Genomic DNA, 14,318 nt, shown 5'->3' with positions numbered 1-14,318 from the left:
TAGGTGGATCATGCCTTTATAAGAATATCCATGTCCAACAAATACATCATTTTTGGACAAGGTAAGCCGACGTGCACAAGTTTGAAACCTGATTTATTAAATAGGTCTCCTGACACGAGATTCTTGTTGATATCTGGAACATGAAAGACGTTGAAAAAAAAGATAATCTTCCTAGAAGTGAATCTAAGACCTACAGTCCCAACTCCGAGAATGTTGGAAATAAAACTATTGGCCATTTTCACTTTTATTCCTTCACCACAAGTTTCATACCTTGTATAAGGACTTCTATCATTACAAAAGTGATATGTTGCTCCAATATCAACCCACCAACCACTATTGTTTGACACAACATTTACTAGTGAACGAGTACAGGAAACTGTTGCAATCATTGCTCTCTCAGTCATTGTTGTACTTGCCTCTTTCTAGAATTCCTTTTTTTTATGTTGGCATTCTCGTGCATAATGACCAGACTTGTTATAATAAAAATATTTGCTATTTTTCTTCTTGGTTTTATTAGCTTTCTTCTTGAAGGAAGAAGTTTTCTTAGGTTTTAACCTAAAATCAATCTTCTTGGACTTATCATCCTCAATCATGTTTACTTTGATTTTCTTTATTTCCTCATTTTTATGTTCTCTATTACGAACATCTTCTTCTAAGTGAAAATGTTGTTGTAGAGATTCCAAAGTATACTTCTTCTCCTCATGCTTCATATTTTTCTTGTAACTTTTCCAGGTTAGGAAAGCTTTGAAATGATAGCTCCCACTTGAAAATCTTTTGGAAGATCAATTCCGACGATCTTAAGAACCCCAATGATTAATTGAAGTTCATGTACTTGGGATAGAACTAGTTTGTCATTGGAAATCTTAAAATCAAAATAATTACTAATAAGAAATTTTTGATTACTCGTCTATTCTATTTTATTTGCTTTCCAAGGTTTTTCAAAGCTTTTTGTCTAAGTTGATCGTACGGTAGATATCGTAAATTGAATTGGAGAGAGCATTAAGAATGTAGTTTTTACACAGAAAATCATCTATTTTTTGTTTCTTACGCATTTCTTTTAATTCCGTATTATCTTCTAGAGTAGCCTCGGGAATGAGTTATAGATCATCTTCTAGAACGTATGTTATATCCAATGTAGTGAGGAAGAACAATACTTTTTGTTGTCATCTAGTAAAGTGTTGTCCATCGAAATGATCAAGATGTAACATATCTTGATTCATCATTTGAAGAGAATGAAATGTCGAAGCCTCCATCGAATAAGAATATTTATCTAAAACTGTTGAAAAATAACGGGAGTAATTCGATGAAACAAGAAAATAACTTCTAAGCTCGAATCTAATTCGATATCTTTTAGACAAATATTCTCCCCTACTAGTTTAACCAAAGTACACAAGGGATCAATGAACAAATACCTTCAAGTTACAAAAAATCCTTACACTCAATTTACTAAATCAAAGTATGAACGTCCGATTTCGTCTAGAACACTTGAAAAAATAAGAAACTGATGATGTCTAGATCTTAAGCTTATAGATAGGAGAATACAGATATTTTCAGCAAAGAAATCTGAATTTTAGTTGATTTTTTATAGCCATTTTTGTGTCTATTAACCATGAGTCATGATTTAATGTCTCTTGGTTTAATAGCCATTAGATTGTGTCTGATCTGAGATCTAATGATCTAGATTTTACCTTATCGAAGGTATATGTCTCATGCCTTTTAACCAACACCTTTTAGCTAAATCTGTTTGATTTAATGGCTCTAATCGTGTCTGATCAGTTGTCATTTGATCTAACAGATCCGATTGTTCCTGATTGGATACTAGTCATGAACCAATACACCTAATTGATTTTAATCGGGTACAATCTTGATGCAACACATCGGATCGTTCTCGGTCCGGTATTATTTCGATCAATCGTATCTAATCGATTCCTGATTGGATACTAACTTGATCATGTGGTCCTGATCGCACCTGATCCATCATATGTGACAGATCAACCACAATCGTTGGATGGTTTCGTATCCCAAAAACTTTAAATCTCCCCAACTCCTTGCGACAATGCGTACGTGTGAAGTGCTTCGAAGTGCACAATGCGCCCTAAACGCCTTTTTGCACGTCACACATGCTCATGCGCAAGTGGTGCTTCGCACCACCTTGAAGGACTAGATCAAAGTCTTAAAAGTATGACACAAATACAACTAACTATATTGACTATTACTTATAAAGTACAACACTTTCTTACTTATAAGTAATGTGGGATTAAACCTTATATACACAAAAATCTCAAAATATAACCTAAGAAAAAATAAACAAATTAACCACAAAAATCTTGTTTTATTTTATAAATATTCAACAGTTACAAGATGGAAACCCCATCAACATAATAAGACTAGACTTACCCCTTATTTTATGTCCTAAGTCCAACATAAAATTGATAAAATCGTGAACATGAACAAATCTTCTGTAGCAAGTTTGCCCTATGGTGCCTTGTAGCGCTTTTAGAAGATTAGGAGAATGTCACATCAACTAAAAAGAAAGAAACAAGCACTTAAAAAAAAATTAACATTAGAAGTTCAGGGGCTGTTCGTTTGAATTTGAGAAGCCAGCTTCTTTTGCTTTTTTGGTTTTTAAGCTTAAAAAGTCATATTAACACTGTTCGTTTGGGCTCTTTTGACACTTTTGAATATCAAAAAAAGACCAAAATGAGTTCTTTTCAAGAGTCTACTAAACTGGGCTTTTTAGTTTTGCTCCTGTGAAAAGTCGACCACCGAAAAACGATTGAAGTATAATGACCAAAATACCCTCTCTCTTTTTTCGAATTTCCAACGAAGATGTAACCTAAAAACTCTTTCATTTTTCGATTTTCAAGCTTTCAGCACAGACAGCTCTCTGTAATATCTTTTTCTTCCCTAAAATTTCTCTATAATATCTTGTTTGCTCTCTCTCTCTCTCTCTCTTTGACTTGAAATGATGAGTTGGTCTGAAAGTTCGATCTTAGTCTCTCTCTGAGCTTTGACTTGGAAGCATTTGTTGGGATGAAAATTTGAACTTTGATCCTCACCAATTCTAATTTAAAAGCTCTCTCTTGTTGAATTGTGAAAGGGTCGTGTTGAAATCGATGAATTGCGATTGTTTTTGTGAGAACTAAGGTCATGTTGAAATCGACGAGTTGCGATCGTTTCTGTGGTAGGTTTTTCACCTCATTTTTTTTTTCATTCTCATCTTTCACTGTTTTTAGTTTATTTTTATGGGTTTTTGTTAAAATTTATGTTTGGTTTTCTTTTAATAAGAAATGAAATGCTTTTTGTTCCCTTAAATCTATATATTTTTTAGTTTATTTTCAGTTATTTTAGGATTTTTTTTTGTAGTGTTGGGTTTGACAAAAGAAGGATATTGCGCCAAAAAGATCCAAACATTTCTTATTAATTTATTGTTGATTCCATTTATTCTTTTTCTCTTTCTCTTTAGGTGCGTTGAATCTGTTGGATGACCCATGTTGGTTTTATTTATATTTTATTAAAATTTTATTTTTCTGAGAATTTTATTTGGGTTTTCTAGCACATATTGGGACCTGTTTGGGTCTATTTCCCCTTTTAATTGACTTGTAGTAGTTTTCTTTTGAAAAAAAAAAAGCAGAAGGATCAATTGTAAGTCTTTTTTTTTTTCTGAGTATCTGATTGAAAGATTTTTTTTTTCTGTAATTGTTTGTGTGTATGTTGATGGGCTATTGCTAGTTTTTGTCTCTCCCTATAAATCTATAGGTTTTTTTCCATTAAAAGGGGGCTTTATTTACTTGCTCTGTAAAATGGGTATTTTTTTTCTTCTTAGTTTGCCATTAAAAAGGGCTTTATTTGCTTGTTCTGTAAAATGGGTATTTTTCTAATTAAATCATTTATGGCGTAAATTTGGATTATACTCAGAGAGATGATCCATTGCACTGTAAAGGTTGTTACTCTAATTCCTGAGGAATACTTCCTCTTTAGGAGGAGAGGGTCCACAGAATCCCAATGAAGTAGTGGATCCTAAGGAGGATACCAACATAGCTGATATGTGATCTACATGGTTGTCCTTGTGTGGGTTTTCATTTGTCTTACGTATATTCATGTGTTTAGAATTTAAACAGAAGCCCGAGAGTTCTTTCATGTTGTGTTACCTTGTACAATCCATAATGATGTTGTCTTTGTGATCTTTCATTTGTTTTGTTCTTCACTTGTACGATTTTTTTTTTCTTTGGTAGTGGGTAGTCGCTAAAATTTCAAATTTTGACAGGAATATGGAGATTGCGTCCAAATTGATGGTTTCGACATAGATTATGGGGTAAGATTATCTGATTAGTGTGGATGACGCTTTGATTCTTATCAAAGCTACTATATTTGTTTTGATGTCGCTGTGGTTATGCATTTGGCAGGACCAAGTTTTAACGTTAAAGCTCGGGAATTTGGGCACCTACGTGTTGAACAAGAAAACTCCAAATAGGCAGATTTGGTTATCTTCACCTGTAAGGTATTACTTCTTTATGGGAGGGAGTTGTGTTTTGGATACCATGTTCCTTCTTTTTCAGTAACTTAATTATGGGTAGTTAAGTTTCATGAATTCTTTGATGCATGCATTTCGCTTAGAGTTTACAAGTAATGATATCTAGACTTTGGGGTTTTTCTTTGTTTTAGTCAAGAGTTAGTTCACTTAGTATGGTCATGTTCCATTATTTGTATTCATTCAAAATTGTAGGTGCACATGTATTAACCTTCTATATAAAAGGGAAAGAAATGCCAAAATAAAAATCTACTAGTGAAATGTTTTTTTTTTTTAAAGCAATAAAAGTAGTAGCTTAATGTTAGGATCAAGACTCACTATAAGCTCCAAAGTTGATTGATTGATATTGCTAATTGACCAAACACCTTTGTGCCACATTTTTCGATCTTGATCATGATTGTGCACATTACTGCTGCCAAGGTCTATTGGTTTCTTAGTAGTGGGTAGTTCCATGCTATTTACAACTTGATGTAAATTTGGCTTTGTTGCAACACTGTCACCTATTATAATTAGTTGATTCCATGTTTTCTACTGGCTAATGAAGCGTTGTTGCCCATTATTAGTGTTTAGATAGTTTTTTGACTACGTAGTTAAAAAATGTTCTTTGTTGGGGTTTCTGTTCTAAGACTGATTTATATTTCATTATTGTTTCTTCTCACCATATCTGAAGTTATTCATTTTTCTTATTCTGTTTTTCATGAAGTGGCCCTTCAAGGTATGATTGGGACAGGAGTAGTCAAGCTTGGATATATAGGCGTATAAAAGCAGACTTGTTACAACTTTTGGAGAGTGAACTGGAACAAAAGCAGACTTGTTCATTGTAGTGGTATGAGTTCTGAGTTTTTGTTGGAAATGTGTTGAAATTGCTTTAAAGGTTTTTGTACTTGGTAACTGGGTTTTCAATGGGTTAAATTTATGAATGTTTTATGTCTTCATGCTTCATAGATGTTTTGATAAATTGATTTTTTCTTTTTCACTTTCTTTTCTTGCCTTTGAATCTGATTCCTATGCTTGGGCACTTTGTTAAATCTAAGAAAATTGAATGAGACATTATGATACAAAAATACGGCAATTGAAATTTCAATCAAGGAAAGGCCATCCTTATACTGTTTCATGATTCTCAACAATAATTACATCTCATGAATTTATTAGGTAGCCCAAAATATTAGGCATACTATTCCTATTTTCATTATCTATACTATTCTTATGTATTGTATTCTTGAGGTTCTTTCTTCAATTATATATTAATGTGAAAGAACCATAACTTTGTAGACTTATTCCTAATAAACTGATAGCACACTTGTATATATTCATTTTCAGTTTTAGGCTATGGAGTACAAATCTACATGTTGAATTTTTTGGACCACAAATTTTCATAAGGTCATTGTTTTTAAGATATTAGTTCACAATCACATGGCATGAAGATAATAGTTTGAATTTATAATCTTTCTAAACATAGTATACATTTAAAGGTTTGTGGATGAGCCAGGGCATATGAGACCCTCCCCTGGGCACATGCAACACCTGCAAATCACATGCACCAAGTAAGTGAGGGAACGCCCTTGTCGAGTCAAGCTTTATTGAACTTTTTCTAATAACATTAGGTGGGAAAATCTATAATCCCTTCCAAAGTGAGATATCAATTGGGTAAAGAATTGAAATTGAGGTTCAAAGTATCCTTCATAAACACATAGTACATACACACATCATTCCCATATTTGATTGACTTTTTTGGCCATCACTTGGAGAAAATCACTGGGATAAAAGTAAAGTTATGTGGGCTAGATGGATTAAGCTAAAAACATGTAGTGGTATGGGTTACGATGCTGTTAACAATAAGGTATTAACGAGCGATGACTGGCAAAATTCTTGGTTGGAGGTAATTTTTGATTAAATTACCAACTAGGAATGTCACCTATTCAAACCTATTAAAAATTTTATTTATTTTATAGAAAAATAAAATTGATGCACAATGGCGTTATGAGGGACTAGAACATGTTGAAGAGTTGGACATACTATTTGGAGGGACCTATGCTATTGGAGAATATGTCGTAAGCTCTTCTAATCCTGGTGTACGTCCATCCGTTAGGTCATCTAGAGTTGGAGAGCATGAGCTTCAAGATGATAATGATGACAATGATGGTGATGATAACGATCTTGTATTTGTTCAAGAAATGCAACCACCAGAGTCCCAACCATTAGGTCCTCAGCCACCTGTTGATATTTCTCCTGATGTTGATGTTGATGTTGATAGTGATGGTATCCCTGCATTTACTACACCATCACGCAAGAGATCTGGAGATTTTCAATCCCATTCCACACGACAAAAAATGACGAATGCTGTTATATTGGGACAACAGATTGATCGTTTGATTGAAACAGTTTCGTCGAAGACGAGCGCGAGTAGTGCAGCACCTCCACCACCACCTACACAACCGGATAGTATTTGAGAGTGTATTGATTTGTTGGATGCAACAACAGAGATCATCCCTAATAATGATCATTATGGGTTTGCACTAAAATTATTTAGTATGAAGAAGGAGTACAGGCAAATCTGGTGCATGTTGTGAACCGATAAACTCTGTATTGGGTGGTTAGATGGTGAGATGGAGGATGCTCGAATTAATAGTTCTAAGTAGTATTTGTGTAATTTTTGATATGTATGTTTATTGTCATCTTTCATTGATGGTTATGACTATATCTCACCCCTATGGTGGTATGTTATTGACAATGTCTGTTTATTTTTTTATGCTTTGTGTGGATTGGGTAATATGTTTGTGTTTATGGTGAATGTTAAATATGTCTATTGTGTTATCTATATTATTTCAATGTTATGGTGTAGATTTATATTATTCGTAATTGTGTATTTATATAGACTTATGGATTCCAATGATGATATTTCCACGCACGATGATATGTTTAGTAACAATGAAGTTCATGACGTGAATATCGTAGATGATGATCTATCGTTAGATATTTTGGTAATAGGTGCCATTGTTGTAATACAATAATACGCTGACACCTTTATCTATAAGAAACCACATAGGAATTTTGGTTACACTTAAGCAAATTATGTGCGTCACATCATTGATGAACAGAGTAACACATGTAATGATTTATTTAGAATGGAACGACATGTTTTCCTAAATTTATGCAATATATTAGAAGGGAAGAATCTGTTAAAAGACGAAAAGAAGATCTCGGTCTAAGAACAAGTTGCAATGTTTGTTTATACCGTGGGTCATAATAAAAAGCATAGGGTACTAAGAGCCAGTTTTAGGCATTCATTAGATACCATTAACAAATATTTTCACATAGTTCAAAGAGATTTAATTGAAATTTCAACATTTTTTATTTTTATCATTCCTCCTAATCTCAATGAAGTCTCGATGCATATACGAACCAATGAAAGATATTGACCATATTTCAAGGTATTTTCTCAATGATTTTGCTTCATTTATCATTATTTCTAATAACGTCAAATATAGTTATTTATATGTGAAATATGTAAATATAAGGACTGTGTTGGAGCAATTGATGGGACACACATTAGTGCACATATCTCATTCGTGCATCAGAATAGATTTCGACGACACAAAGGCATAACACAAAATGTTATGGTTACTTGTGCTTTTGATATGACATTTACACATATCGTAGCTAGATGGGAGGGATTAGCTAATGATTCTCGCGTGTTCCTCGATACTATTACGAAGTCATTGTTACAATTTTCACATCCTTCTCCAGGTTAGTTATTTTAAAGTTAAGATAAAATGCAATATTAAAATGCAATTTTCACATCTTCGTTCTTAAAAATGTTATTTTCTTTTTTCAAGGTAAATATTATTTGGTCGACTCTGGATATTCATTGATAGAAGGCTAACTTGTACCTTATCGGTATTGTAGACGCGTGATTTCGTCATTATGATGACTACATCTACAATGATTTGGAGTCGCCACCATTCAAGTTGGAAGTGGGTGTGAATGGTCACCCGGGGTACATTTTCCAAAAGATGAGATTTTTGGCATTTTAGTGACTCACGATGGATAAAGGGGTAGTCAAACCTCGAGATTTGGGTAAGCGGCTCGGTTGAAGAAAAGGGAAGGTGTTAGGCACCATTTCCTCCCCGCCACGTGGCGGTAACCTCAAATAATTCGATCATTTTGATTTTTAAAAGAAGGTGAAAAATGTGCCACGTGGGTGCATTTGTTCCCTAAGTAGGGATTCATTTTCGGCTTGATCATAGGGTCATTTCATTAATGGAAATGACCCATATGAACCTTAGCCTTGGGGCCCAATCATCAAAAGGGGTAAAATAAAATAGAAGAAGGGGGTGTTAGAAGAGGGAAAGAGTAGAAGGTTAGAAAAAGAGAGGGGGGTGTGCTTCAAACCCACCTTGTATCTTGTTTCTTCTTTTCTTCTTATTGCTTGAGTCTTCTTGAGTCCTTAGTATAATATAGGAGTATGAGAAGGGGAAGAGGTGATTAGAGAGAGTAGGGATTTCTTTTGTTTTAGTGAGACTTGTAGAGGATTTGTGAGAGAGAGTTGGTAAACTTGGTGAGAATTGGTGGTGGTTGTTAGTAGAAAAAGTGTTGGGGAGAAGTTTTGTAATGAGAAGTTGGGGGCCATTTTTGGGAAGAGGAGGAGGGTATTTATAGATGTTTAGGAGTTATTTTAGGGATATAATGGGGTGAAGTGAAGAAAATGGGTAGAATGGTTATGAGTTTGAGAGAGAAGTGGGTGTAATTTAGAGGAGATTGGAGGGTATTTAGGTAAGGGGGGTTAAATGGGTGAGTTTTGACCCAAATGGTTTGGATCCTACCCAACCCATTGGGTGGCGTGTTTGGTGAGGTAAGTTTAAGATGGTGGTTGAGATTAAATGGTGTGTTTGGTTTAAGAGAATGAAGGATTTAAAGAGGTGGTTGATGATATTTTGGGGAGGATGAAGGAGATGATGCCATGTGTTAAAGTGGGTGGAAATGAAGGGTTGGGATAGGTTGATGGGAGAGGTTGAGTGTTTGACTTGAGAGGATGGTGTAGGTTTAGGTTGTAGATGTAGGTTTTGTAGGGAATGATGAGGGTAGATTAGGGGAGGTATAGGTAGGGGTGTGGGTAGATGTGTTTGATTTGAGAGAAAAGGTGATGGGTTGATGTGTGGGTAGATGGGATTTAAAGCAAATTAATGGGGGTAGGTAGTTGGGTGAGGGAGGTGAGATGGGGTGATGACATGTGTCATCTTTTGATGATAAAAGAGTGATTGGTTGATGTGGGTTGTGGTTTATGGGTTAGGGTTGTGGGTTGGATAATGAATGGATATGGTTAATGATTTGTGGGCTTTGTAGTGTTGGGCTTGGGTTTTAGAAATGATTTTTACTAATACGGAGGCGGAACGGTGATAGTAGAGGAGGGGTAGGCATCTCAAGTCTCACCTTTTTAATTTTTAATTTTTTTAGATTTTTGCAATCATTAATTTGATCAAAAATGCCACGTGTTGGCGAATCGGGCTTTTTAGGCCCGTTAGTGAAATTTATCGAAAATTTGACGTTTTTTATTTTGGAAGCGGAGCGGTGAATGTTGGGAAGTCGTAAGGTAGGCCGAGTCCTTTTGGTGGCCTCCTAAACCATTGAGAGGTCTTAGGGGCCTCGGTTTGGTAAAAATGTCCATTTTTAATGAGTTGGGCCCTTAAGGCCCGTTGGCCCATTTATTTGGAAAATCGATATTTTTGGGCCCTTTCGAGAAGTGGCCCGTTCAAATTGAGGTGTCTACAGGTATGTAACATATCATTTACAAGATTTTAGAAGAGAGTCGAGGTCAAAAATAGATAAAGCATTATTTAATTATATGCATTCTTCACTTAGGAATGACATTGAGCGATGTTATGGAGTTTTAAAAGTAAAATGACCAATTTTGAAGCAAATGTCATGTTACAAATTCGAAACACAACGAGATATTACATTGGCTTGCATGATACTCCACAACTTCATAAGAAAGCATGCAATTGCATATGAAGAATTATTACGTTTCGAAGTAGAACAAATTGTGAAAGATGAAGGGGGTACACCTGAACATGATAATAATGGTGAGTCTATAGATCGTCGATCTCGTGCTACAATAAAGAGGATAAGGATTGGAATAACTAATGTATTATATGTTGTTTATAATAGAGCTTAAGAGCTTTGATCTATTTTGGATTTGTTCTTTATGAAATTATATTTTTCTTTTTGTATGACATTGTAATACTTTTTATATGATAAAATGTGGTTTGTGTATGGGATATTATGTAAATATTGAATTATGTACTATGCAGGTATTTTCTTTTTCAGAAAAATTTCAAATGTCTATTTTTAATAGGAGATGCTGCCGAAATTTCGATAGAATTATAAATTTTATCAATTTATTTAAATTAAAAATAATTATTTTTATAATTTTATAATATAAATTTATTATATATATATATATATATATATATATATATATATATATATATATATATATATATTTATTTATTAAGGCATTCTGGTCATTTTTTATTATAATGTTGATAGTAACATTTATCTTTCAACAATGATAAAGTATAATGATTTAAAACATATTGATGTACGTATTATGTGATTTTTTTTAATGTTAATGTGTATGAGATATTGCGTAGAGGATAGATTATGTATTATGCATTGTATTATATAGGTATTTTTTTTCTCAGGAAAATTTCATATGTCCATTTTTAAGAGGAGATGTTGTGGAAATTTCGATAGAATTATAAATTTATAAATTTATTTAAATTAAAAATAATTATTTTTATAATTTTATAATATATATATTTGGTGTAATTTTATATTTATTAAGGTATTTTGATTATTTTTTATGCATTCTGGGTGCATTATCAACATTAAGGGTATTTTGGTTATTTTATCAGAATTCAGTAATAAAAAGCTGTCAAACGAACATACTTTTTTGGCTTTTGTGCTTTTGTAATGAACAAGTTTATGTTGGATGTGACTTTTCAGATTCCGAACTTCTGCTTATTTCAGAAGTTAATTTTTAGAGCTGAAGTTGGCTTCTATAAAGAACAGACCCTCAGTTTTTGCCCATTTTAAAAAGATTGGATTTTGAAGAAAAAAATATTTTTTAAATTTTTTTAGTTGAGTCAATCCCAAAAGTTAAACACTAGAGGGTTATGATTTTATTTTTTTTCTTATTACATTAAATTTTGCAATATGAATAAAAGTACTACAGAGAATACATGTAATCAAGAGCAGATTTACATTGGGGGATGTGAGCGCACTTGCTCCACAAGAATTTTTAAGTATGAACTACTTAGTTAAGAAAATAGATTTTTGCGGTGGATAAAAAAAATCTACAACGATGGTCCCTCATAAATTGTTTTTTCAATCTTAGTTACTTTTGCAACAAATTTTATTTTATTTTTACTACTCTGAGTTGTCCCCTCCTGAGAAAAATTATTTTCTGCTTTTAGTGGCCCCACATGGGTAACATCCTTGCTGCTTGCTCCGCGTTGGTACGGATTACAGAAGATCTGCTTCCAATCGTTTCACCCACTCTTTAATTTGCTGGCAAAATGAAAAAGAAAAAAAAAAACGATTTGATGGTCATTAGTCATTATTCCCAGCTACCGACTCTTGTACGAAAAGCAATATAAAGAAGAAAAAGTACAAACGCGTAGGAAAACGCGTTAAGAAGAGCTTAGAGAAGATTTGGTTGAGGGGATTAATTACTAGTCATTTAATATATAATAATCGAAACAGAAACAGTAACAGTAACAGATGAGAACCCTCGCAAACACGCAAAATAGAAAGCAACCTAGAGACTGTCTTAAAGAAGCATAGGGTTAGAAGTCTCGAGAGAGTTTCTTGTAATAATAATAATGGAGAAAAACATGGAGGAAGTCGAGAGAGTATTCAAGCATTTCGATTCAAATGGTGATGGAAAAATCTCTTGTACAGAGTTTGGAGACATCATTCGTGCACTCGGATCCGATACATCTCCAGATGAGGTGAAACGGATGATGGAAGAGGTTGATATAGACGGTGATGGATTCATTGATCTTAAAGAGTTTGGTCAGTTCTTCTATCAAGGAGGAGGAGGAGGAGGAGGAGGATCGGACGGTGGTGAATGCTTAGTAGAAGATGATGGGAGTGGGAGTAGTAGTAATGAGGAGTTGAGAGAAGCATTCGATATTTACGATAAGGATAAGAATGGTTTGATAAGTGCTACAGAGTTACATATGGTGTTGAAGAGTTTGGGAGAGAAGTGTACTTTTGTTGATTGTTGTAAGATGATCAGTTCCGTTGATTCTGACGGTGATGGAAGCGTTAACTTTGACGAGTTCAAGAAGATGATGACTAACGGTAACAGTAATAGTAACGGTACTACTAACTAGCTAATTTACTTTCAGTAGTTAATTTGCGAATCAATTATGTTTATGTGGTGTGGATATACAAATGATGTTTACTACACACATGGATTGAGAGGCTCTCTCTCTCTCTCTCTTTATAATCTTTATATGCCAATACACTAAGTATTCTCTCTTGTTCATGTTTTCACTTTTGAAAATGCTAGCCTCATTAGCTCTAGCAAAGGAATATGTGTATAGGAAATATGCTTTTTACCCCTCAAATCCCAACGGTCATGTTGTTAGAGACCCCCCTCAACCCTCCTTCAACATACTTAAAACTCGTTCACTCGACTCTATTGATTCAACTCGACCAAGGTAATTTGATGTACCACACCTCCATGTAGAGAGCTTTTATCAACACACGAACATTTACTTATAGCACACCAACTATTACTACCACTTGACACCTGTAATTTCAAAATGATTGGTGTTATCAGTAAAATTTGGTGTGCCAATAGAATCTATCTTTAGGTGAATACTTGGGGTCTTTTTGTTAACGTGTCCTCTGCCAAGGCACATGTTAGGATGCATTAATACACCTTGGAAATAAGCACTGGAAGGGTTTTTCGTTTTTTTTTTTGAAAGGGAATTTTGTTTTGGGAGGTGTATTTAATGCATCTAAATGCATGCCCTTAGGCCACATGTTAACAGCACCCATTGCCCAACTATGGGGTTATGCTCATATAGAACAAGTATAAGCCTCTATAATAATTTATCATAGAGGTTAAGGTCCAAGGGCAATGTCGAAGATGGAGTAGGATTTAAAATGGATCGAATTTTATTCGAAGTTTGAGTAATCCGAATTTGATTTTTAGTGGGTTTGGTTCCTTCTAGCATATCTGAATTAAATTGTGGGTTGGATATGGGTTGATGTCCTTTGACTTGAGTCGGATACAAGTCTATCCCTATATCTGCCTATATCCGAATAATATATTATTTTGTATATTGTAGTTATATTTTTATATTTTTTTTAGCCTATCATTCAAGTCACATTTAAACCACATTTTTTAATAAATTACTCTGAAATAGTTTGAAATTATCCGACCAATTGAGTCGAATCAATTAATTCGATTGGATCGAATCCAGATATGAATTTAATGAAAATAAAAAAAAAATTCGAATATGGTTTGAACTAGTAGGATCCGAGTCGGATTCAAATTTGGATATGGGTAGACACATCCGACTTGACCCTTGACCCATTTTAAACCCTAGATTGAGCATTTACATCATTTTCTATTAATCAATATGTGAAAATTGAGGTTAAAGGACGTGTCATCAATTTCAATAAATAATAATTTTTCTCTAAGATACATAATTGCACATATTTATAGGGATATGTAGTTGTGTATACCGAAGAAAAGAAATATGTGATT

General features: G+C 33.9%; 1 protein-coding gene across 1 annotated transcript; it reads left to right on the top strand.

Annotated features, from left to right (window-relative positions):
* The first annotated feature begins 12,291 nt into the window (after positions 1–12,291).
* LOC147394190 (putative calcium-binding protein CML18) lies at positions 12,292–13,079 on the top strand. Its single transcript, XM_086454642.1, has one exon. The coding sequence runs from the start codon at positions 12,415–12,417 to the stop codon at positions 12,928–12,930; it is 516 nt and encodes a 171-aa protein (XP_086310768.1). The 5' UTR covers positions 12,292–12,414; the 3' UTR covers positions 12,931–13,079.
* The last annotated feature ends 1,239 nt before the right edge of the window (positions 13,080–14,318 follow it).

The sequence above is a fragment of the Akebia trifoliata genome, chromosome 9, assembly GCF_017979445.1.
Source record: "Akebia trifoliata isolate Shusen 1 chromosome 9, ASM1797944v1, whole genome shotgun sequence".
NCBI classification, from domain to species: Eukaryota; Viridiplantae; Streptophyta; class Magnoliopsida; order Ranunculales; family Lardizabalaceae; genus Akebia; species Akebia trifoliata.
This window is presented reverse-complemented; position numbering and strand designations above follow the sequence as displayed.